Source organism: Megachile rotundata, chromosome 10 (assembly GCF_050947335.1).
Source record: "Megachile rotundata isolate GNS110a chromosome 10, iyMegRotu1, whole genome shotgun sequence".
Classification (NCBI taxonomy): domain Eukaryota; kingdom Metazoa; phylum Arthropoda; class Insecta; order Hymenoptera; family Megachilidae; genus Megachile; species Megachile rotundata.
In genome coordinates this window covers 1,557,799-1,583,851 of record NC_134992.1, presented here as the reverse complement: position 1 = coordinate 1,583,851, position 26,053 = coordinate 1,557,799, and the positions used below count along the sequence as shown (strand labels likewise).

The following is a 26,053-nucleotide window of genomic DNA, read 5'->3' as shown; positions in this document are numbered from 1 at the left end:
GAATTGCTTGGAAACTTGCGACAAGAAGTTTCAAATTCCGATCACTATCCAAAATGTTTATTTTGAAATGGAAGCGAGTCTATTTTTTAAAGAAAGGACAAAAATAATAATAATAATAGGTGAAATTCAGTTTTGTGTTTTATTGTTTTAATTATTTTTATCTGTAAGCAATTTACAGTCAATTCCCTACTATTTGGGCGATCAAAGTTTGGATGATTAACGATATTAGAAAGGTATTTATTTTGAAATTGGTGCAAATGGTTTGAGTTTTCGTCCGGCATATTGGCTCCGGCATATTAAATTTTGAAAATCTGATTTCAGATTCGAATTAAGTGCCTTAAAAAACCGATATATTAAAAAGATTAAACAGTTAAAAATTATGTATACTTTTCTAACAAGGGAACATATCCAACCCAAACACGTCGATTTTGATGAAGCTTATGTGAAATATAGTTCTCAAAAAAATATTTGACATTATTTTTTTTATCGGCAATCGTGCATGTTGAAGGGGTGAAAATAGCCCTCGAAGTTGGGGGTTGAAATCATATTTTTGGGAATATCTTCGGAATTATAGAAGATAATTGAATTCTTTTTTTTTGTAAATTGTTGATCTTTAAATAGGGAACTTTTGTGCGGAAAAAAAGTTCAATAAACTTTATTTGTTTAAATAATATTTCGAAAATTTATAATATTTGTTTAAATTTTTGCACTAAATGTTGATCTATTTTTTTGCAACTTCGTGTACGTAAACTATGGATAAAAATAAAGGATACGTGTTTTTTGAATTTGTTGTTTTTTGCGATGTTTATTAGTTATATAATTTAAAATCATCTCCTGTGAAGAGGGGCAATCAGCATTTTTATTAAAAATATCATTATTTTTACAATCTTTTACTATATTTTAGACATTTTATACCTCTTCATATGCTGTTAATTGATTTCTGAATAATTATTGTAAGCGTCGCAGGTATAAGCGTGACGCGGTTATGATCAACGCCGCGCCGTAAGGAACATAGGCTTTTATGGCCAATAATGCTTTTTAACCTACTTCGAAAAAGGAGGAGGTTACTCAATTCGTATTTTTTTTTTTTTTTTTTTTTTTTTTTCTATGTATGTTCACCGATTATGCCCAGCTGGGTGGACCGATCGGAATAAAACCTTTTGCATCTGATAGGTTCTGACTCCCCATTGGTACCATTATCAAAAAATTTTTCATTTTTTAATTGCAAAGTATTGTTATTGCAAGACAACCGGCAACTTTTGAAATAAACTTTTCTCGATTTTAGTGCGGTTTTAATATCTTATCACGGACATGATTCTGAACAATTTTGTTCATATACAAATTTCGCGGAAAGTTTTAGTTTTCGAGATATTAGCGAAAAATTGTTATTAACTTTTGAAATCAACTTCGAACGATTTTAATGTCCTTTTAATATGTTGACAGGGGCTTGGTTATAGACAACCTTTTCCTTATGCATAATTGATAGAAAAGTTTAGTTTTCGTGATATTAGCGAAAAAAAAAATTGAGAAACGAATATCCATGTTGTCTTTTACTTAATTATGTTCACGGCATTTACGCAGACAAAAAAAAGCCCGGAAGAACTGTCTCACAGTATCCTATACAATTCTCCCCATTCCACTAAAAAGCGTGAAATAAAATAATTTTAAGAAAAAAAATACGCCGACTTCGAAATGCACTAAAAAGTATAAAATAATTTCTATTTCCTAATGAAATAATTTCTATTTCATTCAATCATACAATTACGTAACAAATATAAATGAAACCTATTTACTCGTTAGGTAGTATATTAAATACATTTCAACCTTTTCGGAGGCGGCACAAAATTAAAAGATTTTCTTGAATATGTCAATCTTTGGACAGCCGAACATAAGGAAAAAAAATCTAAAAAGAAACCAACAAAACTGCTGGAAATGTGAACCAAATGAGTTTGAAAAATTGTCTGTTATGTGTTGGCGTGTGGAATGCTGTGATTTTTCATTGAGATCAAAGAGAGGAGGGTTCAAACTTCGTGAGATGCCAATTCGCGGGATGCCAACTGCCTCCAATAAGTCGTAGCTGTTAGGTGAACTTGGGGTTGGAAATCTCAAAATTTCCACTTTTTTGCATATCGCGCGAGAACGGTTCGAGTAATCGACTTGAAAATTTGTACAGAAATGCTCCAATAATCCCTCAATCGATCGCATGCACCCAATTTACCCGCCCACCCCCGGGGGTGGATTGAGAGGGTTGTAAATAGGAACCCCCTCAGCGGGGGTTGGTTTTACACCAGGCCCAAACCATCAACAGGAACGATACCGTTGGCACAGAAACAAGTTTTTCCGTGAAGTGCAGGTCCAAAATTGACTTTTAACTGTGAAAAAATGAAAAAACAGCAAGGGGTGGTTTTTTAACAGCGTGTAGCGACCAAGGGGTTGGTGCAAACGCGACCAAACTTTTACTAGGTATAACTGTGGTCGAGAGGAAGCTTCGGTAAATGTTTGAGCAGATTCGAAAAAACCGCCCCTTTGGGAGGGGGTTGGGGGTGTCGCAGGCGGTTGAGCCGGGCATTTTCGGAAAGGCCGCAACCTAAAGAACCTCATTCTGTAAAAAAATTTCGGATTTTTTCTTTTTTTCTGTCGAATTTAGAGCCTTTTTTCGGTTTTTTGACCCCCTAGCATTCAAGGGGTCGCCGGTACCGCAAGTGAGTGGCAGGCAACAATGGCACTCCTGGAGCATTGAGATAACCCATGGGCCCAACTATCCTCAAAATTTCAAAGTCCTACCTCCAACAGAATGTAAAGAAAGAAACGGCTAAAGAAAGTGGTGCATTAATTTTGGCCAGTAATGTAAATGCGGATGGTGGCTATATAGAAACTGGCATACGTAACTTCTACATTTAATTCATCAAAATAGTGTGGTGCTTTGGATATGCAAAAAAAGCACGAAAGAAAGATTCTAAAGGAAATGTGTCAAAAATATAATGTTACAAATTTAAAGCAGATTCAACGTATGAGAATAAATTGTAAGAACTCTAAAATATTGAAGACTAATCCAATAATTCCTCTTTGCTACAAGCGAGAAGCAAGGACCGCATATATCATGATCGAAACATTCCACTTAAAAATTATCGAAGTGGTCTATGAAACTGAGGTCATACTCCATATTATATGAAATAAATGGAAATACGTATTGTGGTATAATTTGGTACAATTCATTTAAAGGACGGGAACGTACGAATAGCAGCTACGTTTCACTTGTTAATCATGTAGGCAAATAAACGGGATCGATAATGTGGTTTCCAATGATTACTGCTCAAACGTTGACAGTGAAGGGTTTTTAATTAAAACGGACAGTTCACCAAGTATGGCGTTATATGACGGATCCACGTATTCGACGTACAAACAATAGGAACAATGGAAGTTACATTTTTGCGGCGAGGCATCATGACAATTTGATAATCCATCATGCTGCTCTGGCTGGAACGTCGGTTTAAATCCTTTGAACATGCAAATTTCTGTATGCACAATCCCCAACATTCTCCTGATTGCAAATGTTATTAGTGGTAAAAATACTTTTGTATGATAGTAATACATACATTATACAGGGTGTTACCTGTAACGCTACTGTAACGACTCTGGAACCTAAGTTCAGATAGTTACTAGCGCTAAGAAGGTAAAGAGCGGCTTTTACCAATTAAACGACTCGTTTTGGAAAATAACTAAATCTAAAGATTGTGGGATTCGTGTGGTGTGCGGTTAAGGAGTGAAATCCACAGGTCAATATCTTTCAACAATAAGGGTTTATTCAATAAAATAACGAAGATGATGAATTTAACAAATAACAAGTAACAAATAACAAAATATGAAAAGTATACTGGTTTGATTAAAGAAACTAGAATAGACTTGATATAATATTAATAATAGAAATAACAGAACTTGGCAAATTAAGCAATACGTAATAGATAATTATGAATCTAACTAAATGACTCTCGCTAGGTAATACTTTATATTAGATCGTACCTAAGTCTGTTTTCGGATGAAGCTAACTTCGCTTTTATATAATTAATTGAATTCGATATTCTACATTATTCAGTTCTCGTCTCGAACGCTATCGCAATTACAAAGTTTATATTGATTAATACGTTTATAATTTATATAATGAAAAATCTTTTACGAAATTTTTAATACTAGCGCGTGATAGTCTACCGCGGCGAGGAACACGACCTAAGTGTGATTCTCTAAGTGTACCTAAATACGCTTTCGCAAAGTTAGACAGATTAATGATTTTATCTGATATCTAACGCGGTGTAGTCGACTACTGAGATTACGCTGATGACAGAACAATATTCTTTTATTAATTCAAGTTCAAAATTTGTTTGAATCTAAATGAATTAATTACTTCGGAACAGTTACTCTTTTAGTCTGACTCGACAACTAATTGTACATGACCCTTTTCGTCAAAACGAACACTGACAGCCAAAACCAGATCGCTTAATTGGGGAGCCTGCGTTAGCTAGCTACTAGAACGACCCAACGATACAGGAAAAGGGTGAACAGTATAAGTTGACAGGGTAGCAAATCAATTGATTGTAATATAAAATCGTAATTGCTGAACTGCCACCCAAAAGACACGGGCTTCAGAGACCAAGCCGCTCAAATGGGGAGCCTGCGTTAGCTAGCTACGAAACGACCCAGAGCGAGCTCCGAGAATCTGATGGCGCGTTAGCAATCCGATGTAAAATCAAATATGAGTAGCTGAGAGCTATCCTTTCGATATCTTAGCCTTTCTTGGCGCCAAGTATAGCACTCTCCTAACGGAGTTTCAGATACGAGACCGTTTGAATGGGGAGCCTGCGTTAGCTAGCTACTAGAACGACCCACGACCAAGTATCCAAATGGCGTATACCCGCTTTACCAGTCAAGTATTAAGAATCGTTGCGGCTCTTCACAGCGAAAACTGTTCCGGTTATACTTATCTGAAGACTTCTAGCTGGCTCGACTTCGAAAACTGTTCTGCAATTTTGGCGAGCTCCGCTCGGCCTTTTATACTCGCCAGCCTGGCGAATTCTCGGAAAACCCCCATAACGTCGAAATATAATATTGTCTTATAAATTCGTAATTAGACATTAATTGTACAAACGAACGGTTTAATTACATTATAAATATCGCATTCTACATTATGATTTACATTTCTGATATAAAAATAGTAATTTAATAGTGTTTTAATGAAATTGCATTTTCTATCTCTTTCTATACGCTGTGCACGACTTCTATACGGATCGGAGCTGAATGTACAGTGGGTCCAAAAAGTATTTGTACACCTAGTTTTTTTGCAATAACTTTATTTACATAAGTAATAAATACAAAAAAAATTGCTTCCATTAATAGCCTCCTATAAACAAAAATAATATGTACATTAAAAACTTTTAATAATATGTTATAAAAGAATAATACAATAAATATAAAAATTTGAGGGCCAAAAAAGTATTTGTACACTTACGGCTTCAGTAGAAAATTTCAAATTATTAATGGTTTAGATCCTAATTAATATTTTGTATGCATTCCTTTTGCATTTATAATGGCTTGTAGCCTTTTTGGCATAGATTCGACCAATTTTTTTGTAATTTCTTTAGATATTTTTGGCCACTCTTGTAAAATAATTCGTTGTAAATCTGTTTTATTTGATATCTTTCTTTTTCTTATTTCAATATTTAATAGGTGCCATAAATTTTCTATGGGGTTAATGTCGGGAGACTGGGGTGGTGTAATCAGTTGTTTTGGGACATTGTATAATAACCATTCCTTCGTTTTTTTAGCTGTGTGCTTTGGGTCATTGTCTTGCTGAAAGTAGTAAGTCCTATTCAGACCCAATTTCTTTACACTTTCGGGTAAATTATTACGCAATATGTCGATATATTTTTCGGCATTCATTGACTCCTCGATAAACGCAATGTTTCCAACACCATTGTACCCCATGCAGCCCCATAACATCACATTTCCTCCGCCGTGCTTAACGGTTGTGTGGATGTTCCTTTGCTGAAGTTCGGTATTGAGTTTTCGCCACACAAATTTCTTTCCATCTGAGCCAAAAATGTTAAATTTACATTCGTCTGAGAATATAACGCTTTTCCAAAATTCAATTGGTTTTTGTAGGTACGTTTTAGCGAATCCTAACCGTTTCTCCCTATTCACATTATTTATAAAGGGCTTTTTTCTAGTAGCTCTACCATATATTTCAGCGGAGTGCAAAATGTTTCGAATAGTTTGAGGACAAACATTCTTTCCTGATGTTGATGCGACATCATTGCATAAAGTTCGAGCACTAATAAATGGAAATTTTGTAACTTCTTTAATAACACTCCGACGTTCTCTATCTGTAAGTATTTTCGGCCGACCTGATCGTGGCCTATTGTCCGTACTTCCCGTTGCTTCATACTTCTTAACAATATATTGCACTGTTGTGAAGTTTAAATTTAGAGCTTTGCCAATTTTTCGGTAACTTTCCCCACCTTTCCGAAGAAAAATCACACGATCTCGCAGCGATACAGATATTTCACTTTTCTTGCTTGCCATGGTTTCTCTACGTTGTTCACAGACGTACTAACGTCGTGAGAAGGTCGAAACCAATGTGTAAATAAACAAATGTTTACATTTTGATCAATGTCACGAGGGTATGTGCATTCTTTCAAAGTTTAGCAGTAGAATTATAAGTGTACAAATACTTTTTTTGCCCTTAAATTTTTATATTTATTGTATTATTCTTTTATAACATATTATTAAAAATTTTTAATGTACATATTATTTTTGTTTATAGGAGGCTATTAATGGAAGCAATTTTTTTTGTATTTGTTACTTATGTAAATAAAGTTATTGCAAAAAAACTAGGTGTACAAATACTTTTTGGACCCACTGTATAAGCATAGGATGCTTCTAGAACATTCCATTGAATAATATTATAATTTACAACATATATTGCAATAAACTAACGTTTGACTTTAATTCTGGATAACATAATATTAGTACGCTTGATATGTAGTAACTGATTTGTTTAGCTAATAGTTTTTGATAATTAATAATATCGCAATTGTAAAATGTATTTCTATCCTTCTCTAAGACTACGCGAGAATTCCAGGAAATTCGGGGCTAGCTTCGCGGCACGTAGGCACATAGCATTACGGAATTTTCCATATAGAATTATACATTTATTCGAATGACTATAAAATAATACATTAACTTGTTTTAAATAAATTAACTTAACATTTGATTAATTTAATGAAACATATTACTCTTTTTTAATTAGAAACATAAAACAATTATTAAAATTAAGAATATTGATATATATATATATATATCTAATGATTACCGACTGTCAAAGCTAAATACACAGGATAACTAATATACAATGTACCGTCGGTAACAGTTTATTATTGTCGGTAACTAAACTATTGGTGGGTAATTGAATTGAGCACAGAACTGTCATGTTGGTGATGAAAAGTAAAAAAAAACTCTTCCAGGGATGTTACACTACTCACGATTTTTCTGCCACTTGCAGCCACCTTACGAAAAAAAGTTTGGAACAATATTTGCAGGGTATGAAGTGCACAATAGACATTAGTAAAGCAAATTTTGAAAACAGTTTGTTCTCTTCGCAAAGTCAAGGTCACCTTGGGTTTTTTAAGTAGGAACATACATTTTTTTTTTATTCATAGTTTTAGAGGACATCGAGATGAATTCAAAACATATATTACATGATATTTTTATTAACATATTACTTGATTTACAGAAATGGAAATATTTTTAGAATTTTGCATTTTAAAACGTTGGTCTAAAATAACGCAATAATCGGTTGAAACTATAGTTTTAATGATAAAAAAAGCAAAAACACAGAGTGCAGTGTAAAAAATCTTATAAATAAGATTATTTGCTAAAGTTGTTGAAATAAATATCTATTTATTCCGTATAAGTTTACATTTATGTAATTATTAATTACAATTTCATGTTGCCCCTTCCTACATACCTAACAACAAAAGTATTATTGAATCACAATGATTTAAAGAAAATTTGAAACAAAAAGAAAAAATACAAAAAGAGACGTATAATTACAAATAACGTCAAAATAATGCTCGAAACACTTCTCACATAACTTCACAAAAAACATAATTTCGAATATAGTATTTACACATTTTCAATGATCTAGAAATGCACAGTCTTATATATGTTTGCATTTTCATTCTCAAATGTTACATATAGTAATTACTCGATGATTATTGTTAAAACAGAGTATAATTTATTCTTGTATTTTAAGATGAAAATATCGTATATTTATCTACTAATGGAATTTTATTTGTTATAATTTTTTCATTAAATAGACGTTCAAACAGAAATTATTATGTTTCAAACATTATGTTTCACGAAAGATCTTATATAATATGTGGATTACTACATAACAAAATTATTAATAATATTTTGAATAATTAGAAAACTTTTTTTTTAATTGTTCAGTAGATGGTATACCGTCATTATACATAATTTAAATAAAATTCTGGATTCCACTTAAAAATCACAAAAAGTTCAAATAAAAGAGAGGAATTTCATAGTTTAATTTTGAAAATCAAAAGAAATGAATTTTTTTTTCTTTTTCTTTCTTTCTTTCTTTCTTTTTTTTTTAAACATTAGCATAAAACTTCAGTGTACTTACGTTTAATATATGTGCATTTTGAAAGAAACTAAGAAGTTGTATGAAACCAAATACGATGGAATGTATTTAATTATTGGATAAATTTTATACAGCAATATTCAAAACACATTTTTAAAGTTAACAAAAACTTATCACTTTTCAAGAGTAGAAATAGTTTTAATATTTTCTATGCATGCTTTTTATTTTTACTACGAACTTACTCCATTTTGACAGTAAATGAATCAATTTGTCACTGCAGTTTATGAAAAGATCACATCATACTTCCGACATTGAACTTTTTTTAAAACTATTAAGATTTAAATTCAAAAAACAAAGGGTATCGAAAAGGCCTAAATAGTTCAATAAATATTAATAAGTAAATCAAAGATGAACAAAATAAATTAATAATATATATCATAATAAAACACCGTTGACCAATTATCAAGGAACCTCAAAATGTGTCATTTAAAAAAACCATTCCATGTGGAATTTTCCAACAAACTCAGTATTCAGAACAGAGATTACATCTAATAATATCCTACAATTTTCCAGTGACGTTTAAGGTTGGCCAGTTCACTATTTTCATATTATTGCCCGAAATCCATTGTGAAATACACATTGCAATGTATTTGGTTCATTATCGTGCTGGAATATTTAACCAGCGAAAGACCAAATGTCCTCCACACTATTCTATTGTATAACCTTCTCTACGTTTACCGTACAAATGATATATCGAGAACTAAATCTTCATTCATTAGACGCCGTGGAGACTTAGTTCCATCATTATATAGTAAATTAAATTTTAAGTCATTATTCAATGAGACTTCTGTAGTTGAGATTTTCACTTTAATAAGAAGAATCGATTAATTTAACAAAAAGAAGTGTTATGTCAAAAAGTAAAGAGCAATTACACTTAACGGCTGCATCATATATTTTTTTTATTTTTGCTTAAAGAGAGCAGTAATCTGTCCCAATTTCCAGAATCACCTTGTACAGTACCTACGTTTCGATTAGGTCGAATGCGGAAAGGCGCGAAAGGTGCATGCGTTTTAGATAAGTGATTAACCAATTATGTATTAGTAATTGAGTGATCGGAAAAATTCTTATATATATATTGTATACATACATATATATATATATATATAAGAATATGTATATATATATATTTGATTTATAAATCAAACATTCATTTTTAATGAATGTTCAATGAAATTTTAAATGAATTATTTTATGTTACAAATATTACTGACTTATAAGAAAACATATTAAAATGTCAATCTGCAGTTATACATTTCGTAGATTTAATAAGCAGACAAAGGGCTTATTTGTTTAATGAAATATTTGATCAAATATAGTTATAAATTTGACGTCGAAAGCTGATTTCATCCTTTTGTATGATTAGTGATAAAATAATACTTACCTACTAAAAAACATTTCAATGTTTTTTCATATATATAACGTTAAAATTTTATCAAAATCGACACATGTGAGTTCCGTAATATTTCTTGTAAAATTTATACGCACCAAATAATTGGTATTTAAAACTGGTATTTCTCGAAATGCTAGTTTTCCTCAGTGTCACAAAATTTCTTAAGCGATTGAGGGATTTAAGCTTAAACTCAAATCCCTGAGAAACCCTCCGCTGTCGACGAAATGCCAAGACGAAAAGTTAAACCGAATTTCAAATTCGCCGGTTGTAATCGGCTTTATCAAATTTCATAAGTTACTTGGAACTAAAACTTAAAATGGTGCATTGAGACCTTGCAATCTATCGCGAACACATCACTTTCACATTATAACGTTCTTCGATTGAAAATTGAAATAAAAGAAAATGTTTAAATGGCTGAGTAAATATTGACAAATACAAACACAATAAAAGGATAGTAAATACCATGTACTGTAGTATATGTTTTTACATCCTATAAAAAACTATGTTAAATCTATATTACACAAATGATAAGTCAAATACTGTTCTTTTAACCTTGCAATAATTGTGTAATATTTTATATGGCATTTGTTATTATTATTTATATTAATAAGAACATATGTATATACTTGTATATTTATTCATTGTTTTTGAATATTGTGAAATTCCTATTATTTTGTTTCTCATCGGTGCATGGTTTTGTATATGTATTTTAATAGTTAATTCTCTATTGTCGAAACTTTTGTTTTTATAATAATCCTTATACTACTGAAGTTATTACAAAATAATTTCAGTTTATGTGTCTTATTTATATGTATCACTTTCTTATTTATTTCTTATTTATTTACATTAGTACAAGCTTTTGGAAATTTCTTTTTCGTATGTAGAGTTATATATTTTCCTAAATCTTTATTTATTTCTAATTATACTTGTTTAATATAGTTAACACATCAGAACTTTACAAAAATATTATCAGTAAATGTGAGGTATTTATACAGAATAGTGATAATAATAACTATTTAAATTCAATTTGACAGTACTTAACAAATGAATACATAAAATATTTAAATATTACATTTCATTTATTTACAATGCCATTTACAAAAATGGAATTATCAATGCTTTATGCAGCAATATTATCCAGTACCACTGCAAAATTACATTATACTGCTGCCTTTCGAATTTTTAATGAAAGATAGAGTTTTAATTTTACACTATATTGTTGCTTATTATTGAAAGTTATACTGATCCAAAGTTTAGTTAGCACAACACAGATTACTATTAAGCTCAAAAGTTTTTTATCATATTTAATACTAATCTGGACCTTATGTTTGTTAGAAACTTTGTCAAAAAGAGATGCGTTCCCAATTAAGGTGCTGGGGTAAGTGCCGAGAGGTCAAACTCAGTCCTCTTACCAAAGGCATCCCTGCCTCCCCACTACGTGGCCAGATCCTCCAGGAACAACGTCCCTATTCGACTTAGCATTGCAATAACAAACTATCTGTCCTTTTCTACAATCTCAGAAGCTAACAAAGCAAGCAATCCTACGACATCTGATAACCATACGACTCCAAGCCAAGAAGGCCATCATCTATCGCCACACTTGGACTCTCATAAACGACCTTTCGTTTAGACCTCACGCAGGCTATCCCTATCATAAATCGTTCGAAGGCAAAATAGCACAGGCTAATTGCCCCCAACGACCCTCCAAAATACGTTGGCGCTAACACGTTAATTACAATGACTCATACAATTTACCATTTACTATTAATCTTTATTTTCAATTTTCACGTTTCTGCCACGTAGTATAGAATAATTAATCGATCGCTGATAATAAACGATTATGATTAGAGGTATAAAGTATTAAAAAGATATTATAGATCTCAGTGCACTAAAATTACTAAATAATAAATACAATTACTCACATTAATCGGGCACTGCGATACTTCTGTATACAAAAGGAGATGAGTTATACATCGTGCTACAATATTTATTTTACAAAAACATGACTTATCTATTGTATATTTAAAATATATAAATAATTTCTTTTTAACTATAACATTTCGATATGTAATACATTTCAAACAACGAGCTATCATATTTTCAGGTCATGTTAATGTTCAGACATATTGGAATATGAGATAGTTGTTGGGAAAAAAGAAATAAAATAAAATGAAATGATTGTTATATTTGAACGAGATGCAACATAACTTGTTACACTTCGAAAACTACTCGTGCTCGTGTTAGTTTACTTACTCTCCTGATTTTCGGCAGCTCGCACTTTTATTTCCTTCTCTCTTTTTTCTTTTCTCCCTCTCTTGTTAGATTCTCTCGCACTCATTGCTCATTCGTCATTCTGTTCGCTCTCGTCATTCGCGCACACTTACAAAATCTATAAAGTGATTATTTATTTAAAATAAACTAGAAACTCAGTATCTTTAAAGTAAATGGATTTATTGAAGAATCAAACTAAATGCGAAAGATTTTTCTAAAACGCCTAATAAAACTGGTGCCCACTTCCTAAAGAAAAATAACGATGTGGGTCTTCAATGTATTCACCCAATTGGCCTTCAGGTATAAACACGGCCGGGTGCTCATTGACTCTAAAGACTGAAGTTAAGGCTTTTCTACACTATTCTTCTTGCAGTCTGGTTAGTAATTCAACTATTGAATTCATTGGTGTTTTTTAATTCTTTACTTTAATTCTTCTAATAGATTTTCTATGAAATTTATGTTTGGGGAATGTGGATGTAGAATTTTTTAATATTTATATAACAAATATTCCTGTACTATTTTAGCTCCATGCTTTAAAACACTATTCTGATCAAATTTGAAGGTACTTTGTATTCTCATATTCTTTGTAGTCTGTAGTTTTCTTTTTAATTTCCAAATATCTTTTTTATCTGAAGTATTGATGAATTCAATAAACACCAATTCACTAACACGCTAACTGGAAATACACGCCCATACAATCTCTTCGTATTCATTACCTTTCTTCCCTTTCATTCAAAATTCAATGGGATCTTCTTACTAATATCTTCTAACGATGTCTGCTACAGTACTCTTCCTTATTACTAACAACTATGCTTTTTTCGGTAAGTTTTACCTTTTTCTCTGTGATAAATTATCAGCTGTCTCTTTTGAAAACTAGTCTTCTTTCCTTCTCGTTGCATATTAACTTTTAGTTATTTACTCTTCGAAATACAAACTTATACTGAAGCAGAAATATATTCTAGACGTCTGTACACAAAAAAATTATCTCACAGTTTAAATGGTTCTAACAATAAGTATTACTGGCTTGTAAAAAATGCCTAATGTCCATACGTTAATGACATGTGAAAATACGGCAATATCTTACTTAAACTTTGTTCAGCTAAATATTATAACAAAAAGAAGTTGATATATTTTTAATCTACAACGAATGATTAATGTTTTCGTAAAATAAGTGATATGATGTCTATATCAATCACTTTTATAGAAAACAAATGTATGAATAATATTATATAAATATCAATGTGAGTAATTGCAGTTTGTTTCAAAATTGAGTTTTACTTTGTTCTTCGTAGGATTCGAAACAGCGGTATTCACCTTGGCCACATTTGCTGCAGTTTTAACTGTGTATATTTTCATCGTGTACAATTTAAGCAGCCCACCGACCGTAATGCATCAAATGTAACGACTTCGATAAATCAAAAGTCTATGGTAACCATCTGTTTGTGATGATTGTGATGCAGAATAATGTATCTAACATAAGAAATACAGCAATGATAAAATAAATTTCAGATAAAGATATCTTCAATTTTATGCATAGAACTGAGTCATTAATAATCGTATTTCTTTTCATAAACAGCTGAGCTTGATGAAATTACGGGGAGGAAAAATTTCTTCGTTTTCTACCGGACAGTGAACCGGTTCATTGTGTTTCGGATTAATTAATTTTCCTTCCACGTCGTATAGGTCAATTAACTCTTCCTAGTTAAATAGTTAACATAACTTTCATACCATTAAGCAATAATCACTCCATTTGAATTTAATATCTTAAACAAATTGCGTAATTGATTTAAAATATAATGCGATGTTGAAGAAAAATTATCATTAATCAGGTACAAGATAAACGAGAATAGTAATTTTTAATTAACATTGCTAATTAAATTACGTTGCAATAACTTCAAATCGTAAAGCAACAAAAATATTACAATTTTTTACTGCGTTTGTGAAGTTCACAATATTTGAAAGAATATTGATTTTAATAAGTGAACTGTTGATCTGAACCGTAAATCATATGGATCTTGTAAGAAAATTATGAGGTCATATGTAGGTTCACAATCATTGTACTTTCTCATTAAGGTATTTGTAATTTTCTTGCAACTCAGTTTATTATTTTATCGGTATAAAATTTCTTCTTAAGAAACATCTTCTACTAAGATTTAGATTCTTAAAATTTTCCGCAATCACAATAATTAAATGTCACGAATGACATGACATAAGTTATCAGTTATTATTTAAATTAATAGTTTTTCTACCTGGTTAATGAAATTTGTAGCTTCGTATTATTATAAATGAATAGCACATTTGCTACATTAGTTCATTTGAATCATTTAAAACGTTTGGAACATTTCCTTACCCGGAATAGCACATCCGCTCTGTTCAGTAGCACAATCAATTCTTTACTTATCAATAAATGCAGCTATTTATAGGAAACTGCAGAACCGACTGGGGACTCAACTCTGCTTGATCGAAAAGTCAGTTTCCAAGGTATGACTTCTGGTAATGGAAAAGTCTTTTCTAATCTTGCCAAATGCACCGTATTTTTTCTTCTAGCAAAAGCGACTGCGCCATGAATATTGTAACTATCGCTCCACTCACATTTTTAACATTTTTGGAGTTTGTGGTAACTCCAAACTCATATGGTAACTTCTTACAATACTGTAAATAATGAACTTCGGATAAAAATATAATATTGTTAATGAGCATAATATTCTTTAATTAATTTATACAACCGTTGTCCGAAAATTACCTCAGTGAAAAATACAATGTTCAATTTTAGTATGTAGAAACCGTGAAATGGGAATTCGCAAAATCGCACGTGCTCATAAACGATCTCATAAAGTTTTATTGAATTTCTTAGTCAATCCTACTAGTTTCAAGAAAAATAAGAAAAGAGAATTTAAAATGAAATTTTCACCTTGCACTGAACGATATCTTATTAAAATCGTATGCAGTGTATAAAAAAGTTATCAATAAATTGTGAAGAAATGTAAATTCGGCGTATTTCGTTGGACTTTTTTAAATCATAATTCAAATGTTACAAGACAAAAAATTATGTTTAAACATACGCATCTAAAACGATCCAAAATAACCATGAATGAGTATGCACGTTAAATCGTGAGCAAAAAATAAAACAATGTAAGTTGGCCTTCGACATTCATAATTCGAATGGTGACATTCATAGTTCGGGTTTAATATCCCGTACTTAACTTACAAGGAAACGTATCGAACCAGGATACACCGATTTTAATGAAACTTGTGTGAAAGATAGTTCTCAAGAAAATATTCGGTATGTATTTTTTTTATCGGCCATCGTTCACATTGAAGGGGTGAAAATAGCCCTCAAAGTTCAGGGCTGAAATCTTACTTTTGGGAATATCTGCGGAATTAAAAGAGAACATTGGAATGAATTTGTCTTGCAATAATATAAGACAAGTTCTATTGTAATAAATTTCTTACAATGCAAAAAGCAAAATTCTATTTTGCTTGTAGACTGTAGTTTCATATACAAGGTGTCTCCAAAATTGTGGCTCAGAGGAAGAGACATTGAGTGCACATAAAAAAATAAGTTAGGCAGAAAAATCACGTTTTTAATGCTAGATTTCTTTTTTCATGAAATTGAATTTGAAAATATTTAAAAAAATGTTCAATATCTTAATTAGCTCAATAATTAATTCATAATTTCTGTTAATAAATGTGATTATTAATATTTCCAAAATTACATTACTATTCTTGTTTTTATGTTTTTCATATTCTTACAGTTAGTTAAATTTGTACATTATATATTACTATATCCTGAATATTACAAAGATTAATGACTTATCTAAATACGTTTCAATGATGGACATATTTACATTTACTGATTTAGAACATTCGCTAATTAATAAATTAAGGAGAAAGATATAGAAATTATTTTTGCATCATAAATATATTTTTAATAAACAATTTGTGGAATGTTAAATTTGTTACGAGCTGGAGAGGTATAGTTGCGCGGCTGGGAGTTACATTTGGTTATGGTAGTTGTTACTAGGCTAACTCAGATTTGTTAATTAACCTGAGCACCAAAGGATTTAGACGTGGAGATGAACCGTCGCGACGTATGGCTAACGCCGGGTGTCACAAATAATGTTAGTACAGGTTTCGCAACTAGATTTGACGGTACACTCCGAGCAGCTAAAATACACTGACAGGTGGGTTGTTGGACTATGGTTTTAAACAATGGAGGCAGTATTTAAATATAAAAATGTACAATTTAATATATTTTCCCAAAACCGGGTTCTACAAGTGTTCGAGTGTACTTGTCGGTTAAGGTTGATTCTTCTTTACTAGAGTTTAAATGTTACTTTAACTTGAATTTAATGAATTTAATAAGTTTTGACTATGACGAAGCGTGAATCTAGTCCTTTCCAGTTTTACGAGCAAACAAGAACGCAAGAGAAAATCAGTAAAATGCCTACTTAGCAGACTTACGTACTATATGATTTAATTCGATTTGACTGGGACTCTAATCCAATTTTGATTAAAACTTTCCTCTAAATTTGACGAAATGACTCTAATTAAGTGGGCCCAACACGTCTTCTCCACAACCCTTTTTATAGCCAAAAGTGGGCTTAAAAACGAGTTGTAGTGGAAACTGTGGGAACGGATCAACGCGACGCTTTCATCGTAAAAATTTTGATTGCGTTGGTCCGAAGACGTTAGAAATTCCTGGACGAAGCCTAATAATAAAATCCCTATCGCTGGGAAAACTAGACGAGACAAAACTTTTACTTCGCGTTGTTCTTTGACTATGTTCGAACAACCAACTCCAAAATAGAAAACATTAGGCGTAGATAACAAATTCATTTTTCTCTAAAACGAAGAAGATTATTGAAAATTTTTTTTCGATTTAATTTTGTAAGTAAAATCACAACCTGAACGTTCATTTCAGAACTTTTTGGATATTTTATATTTATCATACATACATTTACAGAAACAGATTAATTTTTGATAAAAAAAATTAATAAAAAGGTATTACTTTTTAATATCTAATGTTGAAACGAATACAAATTTTTGAAATCCGTTTCAACTTAACAATCGTTTAATAAGAAGTATGTGATGTTTAAATTTTTACCATTTTTCAACTTTAGAATATCTGAATATTGAACCAAATATATTTTTCTTGCTTCTTTGTAATTTTATTCCGTTTATGTGAATTTATGAAAATCCGAAATTATCACTTCGAAATATTTCCTTGTCAATGTTTTTGTATCGTGATAAGCATGATTTTTATAAGACACTTTAATAATTTTCGAAGGTAATGAACATTCTGAATATGGTGAATTTTCTGTAATGAAATGTCGAATTATAAATTCTATAAAATATATTCAACTGAACGAATTATGAAATTTTCCAATAACAAGTTCGTATATTTAACGCGATTATGAAAATTATGTATAAAAAATACAGTTGAGTAAATTAAAAACGACATACAAGGTGTTTGATTATAATAAGAACTAATTAAATTACACAATTTATGAAACAATTTATGAAAATCTTATAAAATTCACACACATACATATTATTTACTTTAACACTGAAGCAAAAAAACGATACACCTCTATATTTCTATATTTCTACATTTCTACATTTTTACTCTTTTACGCTTGTACGCGTCTTCATAAGTACATTTATAAGATTCTAATTGTCGAAATTTCCAAATTTCTATATTTCTATATTTTTACAATTCTACATTTTTAAATTTCCAGCTTTTCACAAGTGTATTAATTAACAAATTTAATATTTTTGTGCTTCTAAAATTTCTATTTTTCTAACTTTCTAAATTAAAAAATTTTAAACCTTTTATCTACAACTCATATGCATGTAATTGCTGTACGTACTATGCACACTCATGCACATAAACCCTTCAGAGGGCACTTGATCTATTCATCACTGAATCACAACAACAATATTTGATGTGTTCTTCAATCTGTCAGAGACTTACAATAATATTCTTTGGAAAACGTTCACAGTAGTCAAAGAACGACCAATCCATTGAAAACCGTGTTTTCACTCGGCACATAGAACAGTTTCATCCCATTGCAATAATATATTGAAACAATAATTAGTGTATATAATACCTTGTTTACTCGATACTCTTTCAAATAAATTTTATTATGATGTCGTCTTTGTTACGAGTTTCCTTATTCAAGATTATTATGCTCACTCAATGCATAATTATACTTTGCATCATTTCTTCTTTTAACCACTTCGCTACATCCAGTCTTACAATAGTAGGAATAGAACAATAGCTTTTTATTTTCATTTTTTATCGCCGTCTTGCTTTAATGACAGCAGGAATCTTCTTCGGAAATAAAGCGTATTCTCATCCCACTTCTGATACGAATGTTTAACAGGGAACAATAACCACAATACATTTTCAATAATTATTAGGTTGTAAAACATAAAATGGCCGATTTGGACACATCTGATGCAATTTATTGATATAAAAGTTCTACAAAAACAACACTTATCAATTTGAAGCTCAAAACTTTCTGAAAATGATTACGTAAACTTTCCATACATGTCCTTAATATATGTAAAAACTGGCTGACTGTCAGAAATTGTCTCATTGTTACTCTGTACAATGCACAGAAAGATTTAGGTGTTCTTTTTCAACAAATGTCAAGCTTGAAATTGATGTAATATAAGTGCTACTTTATTAGGTTTATATCGTAAAATTGTGTCAGATTTTAGAAGTTCTGAAATTGGTCACTGTGTCCTGTGACAATCTACCATTTTGTCTTCAGAATATTAGGAAAATGTTTATTTATTTACTTTCAGTAAATTTTAGAATACACATTGAGACACATTGACGGTGTTTTATAGTATCATATATTAAAAACAGTCAATCAACATATGCAGAACATTCCAAATATAGTGTGGTAATTTATTTCAAATTTTGTAAATAAATTAAAAAATTTAATTTGTTTTAATGTTTCGTGATTATCTCAAAAAATTCTAATAATATTATTTTTCACTTGTTGTCCATGTATAAAGTTTATAAGAGCTAGTTTTTAAAAAGCTACCACATATGTCAATTTCATTAAAATCGGCGTGTAACACCTTGGTGATGTCCCTTGTCAGTACAGTTTATCTGTTACAGAACAACTAGCTACTTCCATTAATACTTTTAATCGATTTATGATTGCATATCCCTCCACTACTACCTTATAAACTAAAACTTTTTATTTTCTTTTTAAAATTCTTTCTGCTCGCAAGTAAGTTTTTCTCATACTTTTCCAGACGAAACTGGGTTTTAAAAGATACTTCTCCATTACATCAATTAATAGTAAATCTTAGAAATTTCCAATTAGTATAAAAAATACTGCTTTGTAAGTCGACAATTTTTCTTCAAAAGCAGAAGAAACATTCGTGTGTATTTGTTGTGCAAACGTGTTTGTCTAAGTTTACCCGTTTGTATTGAACTAAACTACAAGCTCGTGTCGAGGATTATTCAGCACTTGCTTCTGTTGATCTGTCCCTCGACACCTACTCAGACTTCAATAAACTTCGTTCCAAGTCTGACGAGGTCAGAGGAAGTAGAAATGAGAGGTTCTCCATTACGGTTACTTCTTCTTCGTTTGATTCTTTTAACTGTTACTTATTTTTTAGTACCCTAGTTTTCTTGAAGCTGTTTTCCAGATTTTTCTTGAACGGCCACGCTCGATTTTGTCCGTATTTATCTGTTTTCCTCAAAGATAAAATAAGTTGTAATGTTTAAAAGTAACAAATATTTAAATGTTAATCACAGCTCTACAAGCGATTACCCGCTTTGAAAAAAGGGAAACAATAGAAAAAACAAAACAGAAATGAAGAAAATTCTGTGTAGCATTATATTATGTTATATTAACTTTGTAAAAGTGGCTATTCATGCGGCTATACATGCAGCGATGTCCATCTCTACTTCATGCATCACAATATAATTACATGAAAGTGTGACATGATTAGCTCGTTTTCTTTTTATCGATTTCTGACAGATTAGAATTTGACGCTAAAATTACTGTCTCATGGATAGCAAAATGTCGAATTAATTAACTACATTCTAATAGCTCTACTTATAATCAATCTAACAAGGGAAGGACATATTAAATAAGGACACACCGATTTTAATGAAACTTAAATGAAAGATAAGTCTCAAGAACATATTTGACACGTATTTTTTATATCTGCCATTATTCACATTGAAGGGGTGATAATAGCCCTCAAAGTTAAGGGCTGAAATCATATTTTGAATAGAGTCTTCTGATGGTCGGTAAACGCAACAGTACGATTGACGAACTATTGGCGTCGCTGCGACCGCCGCGATACCGATTTGCGCACATAAGTCAGTCCTCAACGAGCACGCTTTATGTCTACATGTAACGATTCTTTTTCTCTTCAATATATTTACATTATCATATACTGTATTATATTTTACTACATCTTCAAATAGAGAATTTCTCTGCATAAAAAAATTTAATAAACTTTTATTTGTTTAAATAATATTTTTAAAATTTATAGTTTTTGTTTAAATTTTTTTATTAAATGTTGAACAATTTTTTGCAACTATGTGTATGTGAACTATGGACTACAATAGAGAATACGTGTTTTTGGGATCTGTTGGTTTTAGCGATGTTTATCAGATATATAATTTGAAATCACCTCCTACAGAAGAGGGCCAATTAGCATTTTGTATTAAAAATATTATAATTTTTACAATCTATTGCAATATTCTGAAAATTATATATACTGTTAATTGATTCCTCAATAATTATTAGAAGTATCCCAGATACTGAAGCCCCCGTTATTCATTATAAGCTCCTACGATGTTTGACCTGTTGTGCGAATATCAGTGCGAGCAAAATTCCCATCTTGCAATAAATTTCCTGAGTGCTGAAATAAAGGCCTCGGTGGTCAGTTCACTGACAAAGTTTCAAATGTACTGCTTTTTTGGCCAAACAAACTGTCAGAGTTTGGCGTACAGTGAAATGAAACGATAACACGTTTAGAACACAATTAATTAGATATATTGAAAGTACAATTATACAAGGTAAAACTCACGAGCGCGTCTGAGCTCAACCACGACATATTCCGAACTGGACGAACAACGCACAAGATGCGAAACAAAAGAAAAAGATAAATGCGCCTTCTTTCCATAGATTTGGGGAACACATATAGATATTGTTCTAACACAAACGAATATCGCAACGTGGAACTTTACCTGATGATTCCGTAGCTTCCGTTCTTTTATAAAGAATGGCCTACAGTAGTCTCTTCCAGGTACGTCAACGGTTCAAATTTCGTGACTCTTGCGGCAGGTAGATTTTCCATTAAGTAATTGACCGGTGGTGGTTGGATCTGATAACACCGTATAAAGGCTTTTATTACTTTCCACATTTGTTGCCGACTGTCAATAAGCCAGTAACACCATCTGACCGCGTAGAGGGTTGCCTGGGTCCTTGCGTGAAGTTGCTTGCGATACTCGTAATCAAGTATGTGCTACGACGCGAATCTTTGGAAAAATATTTGTTTCTAGATGAATAGCATCAGTGAATGTTTTAAACAGCCTGTGACACGCAAAATCCCTTCGAAATCTAAAAACTCTAGAAGGCAGAAAAAAAGGTGATTTTCGGGAATTTTTAAAGTAATAATCATACAAGTTATAAGTTCAGAATAAAAAAGGCCTTATTATATACGTTTTGAAGATGGTTTGTAAATTTTTATAAACAATTTGGATTAAAAATGGCGGCTGCAGGTGCTGGCAAGCAGCAACACCATTTCTTTGAAAGGGTTATACGGGCAGACTGTTTTTTCATTAACGCATGGTCCTAAGACAAAAAATCAAAAAGTTTCTCATATTATATACCAAAATCTATGGAACATCGTACGGAAATTAAAAAATATTAATAATTGTTAATTTGGTGTAGATATGAACAAAAAGTTTCGAAAAACGGCAGAAAATTTAACATTGAATTGTTAATAAAAAGTTAAGTAGTTAATTAATCAAAAAATCCGTACGATGTTTCCCTGCGTTATATTATTTTGCACCTCTCCACGAAATTTCAAGTCGATTAGTTAAAAACTTTTCGAGTTATTTATCCGCCCAGTTCAAATAAAGTTATTTCGAAAAAACGCGTTTAAAGTTTTGATTGCCATTCAGCATAAGAAATTTGTTATATAACTTTAATCAGCGATGCCTGCACCATATATTTGGCTTTCTATATTAACATACTCCACGTCTTTTTCCTTCTTATTGGATCTAACAAGCTTCATTCAAAGATCGTTCTGAAAACTCTATGCATCGGGCGTCGGTTTGTAGGCAAAAATTGTAACGATTTTCTCCGACAGACATATCCAAGGCTTTCGTTAGTTCTATTATAGTGGATAGTCCATCGCGCAATATGCAAATAACCATATTTGCGGCAATGTCAAGTACATTTTAAAACTCATCAATGAGTTTTCCCGCCAAATTTCCTTTTCCACCAAGACCCTTTGTCTATTTTTTCAAATTGGGGGGCATTGTTTGTTAACCTAGCTGAATCAGGCCTTTTGCCTTTACCCAGGTACCGTTCTCAACACTGATTATTGCGCGTGTATCCGCAAGTTACTCTGTGCTTACCACAGAGTGGTTGCTATCCACTTAAAAAAATTCGTGTTTCCGACCTGTCCCTCACTTAAAACTTTTTTCTTATATTCTACACATAATAAAGCATCATTTAAGCAAAAAAAAAAATCGATTTTTTCAAAATTCTAGAGTGGTGTTACCCCTTAATCTATCTTTTAATTGGTGATACTTGCCTTTAGATAATATTTTGATCTTATCTGCAAAATGAATTTTCTATATGGTTTTAACGATAATGGGGACGTCTTGCTCCTGGAGTCATTCACGCTCCATTAATATTATTTGCTGGCCTCTATCGGAGACACCAAGTAATAACAAGTACATGCCGTTTAAAAGTATGTGGACACTTACATTTTCATGAAATTTCTGATACATAGTTAAATTCTATTATGAATATGAATGTAATGTATTATAATAGTACTAGATTAATAATTTAGTTATACAATTTTAATGAATAAGTAAACGTCTATCCAGTGGGCGGAAAACTGCATTATATTGCGTTGCCTGCGTACACTTTGTGAAACTTTTCTCTGGCAGCTTACAATGGCTGCATCGCTTAAGTAAAGTCTATTGCCTTCTTAAGAGTAACATAAGCATTTATAAACCTGATTACAAGCGAAGGAACCTTAGATAAGACCTTCGCGATTATTGTGATGCTCTGTCGCGATCAGTTTGGTTTAGGTATTTGTGAGAGCATGGTGGGCACGAAGAGAACTAAATTAAGTGTAGAAATGCTTTCGCAAATAATTACCTCATCAAAATAGGGATATTTGAAAAAGTAGGAGTATCAAAATCTTGTGTTAGCTATAGCATTAAAAAGTGAGGTGATAAAGGAATTTGTTCCTTTGCAAAAAGATCTGTGTTAAACCCAGAGTCTGAATCTTTGCGGTTTGAGTGTTGCACTTCGTGCTGTCTAACTCCGAAGGACCACCCGACTGATTCGGGAATAAAAAACTAAGTATGTGGTTTACTGCATTAATATAATCTAACAATAAGTTGAAAACTAATAAACTGATACAGGAGTTGCTGAATTGAACTGTTACTAATGCAAGTCGCTGAATATCTGAATTTTCCTAACGACATTCGCATCGACGTCAAGTCGGTTTCGCATCCCACCTTTTTCTCCTAAAAAAAGGATGGGCCCTAACTCTTAAGTTCTCTAAGTTTGCTGTTTCTTAAAACTAAGGTGACCAATACCGTGTCATCCCCTTCCAGTGTGCCCAAAGCGCGGTACATCCCTGGAGCGGGGGTGACAGACTGATCACTGTCGTCAACGCATGTTTGGCAACATCGGGGAAATTCCGTCAGGTCAAGATCCCTGGAGACACTAATTTCTGAATTTCTAAGGAACCCTCTGGAATACGACTTTATGATACCCGGGCTGAAGCAAAAAACTGAACAATAGCTAAATTTCTAAGTGACCTTATGTGCCGCATACTGGCTGCAGGCCGGCCTGCTGAAACTCATAAAGAGGAGAAAACTAACGGTTACAAATGACTCTACGAATATTTGGCCGTATCATAAAGTTGTCCCCTTGATGTCTTAACAATCTGAAAGACCCAGAAAAACAACTTAAACAGAAGATCGTCACATTATAACTACAATAGCTGCAGAAGTAAATCAATTTAGGGACGAAACAATTTCACCGTTGGTGTCTTCACGGCCAAGGTTTTGCCGAAGAGGCATTCTTGTGCTGACTGCAAGTGTGATAACATGTCACAGAAATAAACAGGATATTCAGTTTGGTTAAATCTTTGTATAATTCTTTAATTTACCTTTTCTGTCTTTTTCCTGATTTTTCCTACATACAGAAAAGTTAAATGACAATTGTGTAGTACCCACAGTCAAACATGCAGATCGCTGTGTAATGATATGGGTATGCTTTCCGAATAATATCTGTCTTTTACGAAAAGAAGGTTATTTGAACATTCTCTGAAGCATACTTTTGCAATATGCACAAATAATTTACTGCAATTGCAAGAAAACACAGAAGTGAAAATAATGGAATGGCCACCCCAATCACTAGATTTGAATTCTATAGAAAAATTATGGGATCACCTTGACAGACAAGTCGGAGAACGATGTCCAAAATTGGAAAAACATTTGTGGAAAATCCTAAAATCGGAGTGGAATACTATTAATAGTGAAACAATGAAAATATTAATAGTCAGAATGTCGTGATCAGTAAACGCGATCATAAAAGCATGCGTTGATTGGATATGTGGATGAAAAGAAAATTGTATTATCGAAATCTTTCCAACATGGAGAAATTTCGTGTTTCAAAATAATGTATGAAATTGATTGAGAAGGAGGGTAAATAAAAAATTAGTTAGACAGAATTAAGCCTGAAAAATCATAATAATTTATTGGCTTAAATGATTCGATTTAGGGGAAAAATCCTTGTGGCATAAAAAACCCCTTGCAATATATATTTTTGTTCGTGATTGAACGGTGAAAGTGTGAACGATTATGTATGCGTTGTGTACGTTGTTGAGTGTGATCGTTAATTGATCTGAGGAGCGCAGGGTCTCGTTCAATGTTGTTACGATTTGTGTTATAATCTACATTGCGTAGGACTGTTAATGATGATCTATTTGAATAGTGTAGGGTCCCACTCGAATAGCGTTGCGATTTGATCTGATACCACCCTACACTGGTTACTCACGTGAGGAGTTGGTTATTCGAGGAGTGCAGGGTCCCGCTCGAATAATGTTATGATTAATCTTAAGAATGTAAAGACAAAAGTGTCCGGAAATCATAAATTGTACCAGAATTGTTTTTACTGATTTACATGTATGATCGTTTGTCAACTCTTTGTCATACACGCGACGTGCATGCCCCTTCGAATTGCGGGCGACAATAAATAATATCTTACTGACTTGTCGCATTCACTGTTCCACATCCTCATTGTCTTTCGACAGATCAAATTTAGAGATAACAAATTCTTCGTTCACCAGTTGGTCGTGTATGGCTTTCAATTCCTGCTTCACTCGTTTCACCTTCACGCATAGATCTTCCGACCCGGAACTGTCCGTTGAAT

The 26,053-nt window shown here is 32.0% G+C and overlaps 2 protein-coding genes and 1 long non-coding RNA gene across 13 annotated transcripts in view; 2 read left to right on the top strand and 1 right to left on the bottom strand.

Moving 5' to 3' along the window:
* The window catches only part of LOC143265234 (uncharacterized), a 115,825-nt gene extending 101,918 nt beyond the window's left edge, over nt 1-13,907 (top strand). For 6 of the 7 annotated variants that reach the window (XM_076536204.1, XM_076536207.1, XM_076536202.1 and 3 more), the window contains one exon: nt 13,670-13,907. In XM_076536204.1, the coding sequence (XP_076392319.1) occupies nt 13,670-13,779 (110 nt within the window). In that variant the 3' untranslated portion in view covers nt 13,780-13,907. Of the gene's footprint in view, nt 1-11,441; nt 11,743-13,669 lie in introns of those variants that run through there. The other variant, XM_076536206.1, reaches the window with a different exon arrangement.
* LOC105663968 (cyclic nucleotide-gated channel alpha-3-like) overlaps nt 1-26,053 on the top strand; it is a 1,281,713-nt gene that overhangs the window by 1,010,405 nt on the left and 245,255 nt on the right. The gene's annotated exons all lie outside the window — the stretch shown is intronic.
* On the bottom strand, nt 5,323-5,870 carry LOC143265277 (uncharacterized). Its single transcript, XR_013039677.1, has 2 exons — nt 5,501-5,870; nt 5,323-5,392 (listed from the first exon to the last, which is right to left on the bottom strand). It is a non-coding gene; the product is annotated as an uncharacterized LOC143265277 (long non-coding RNA).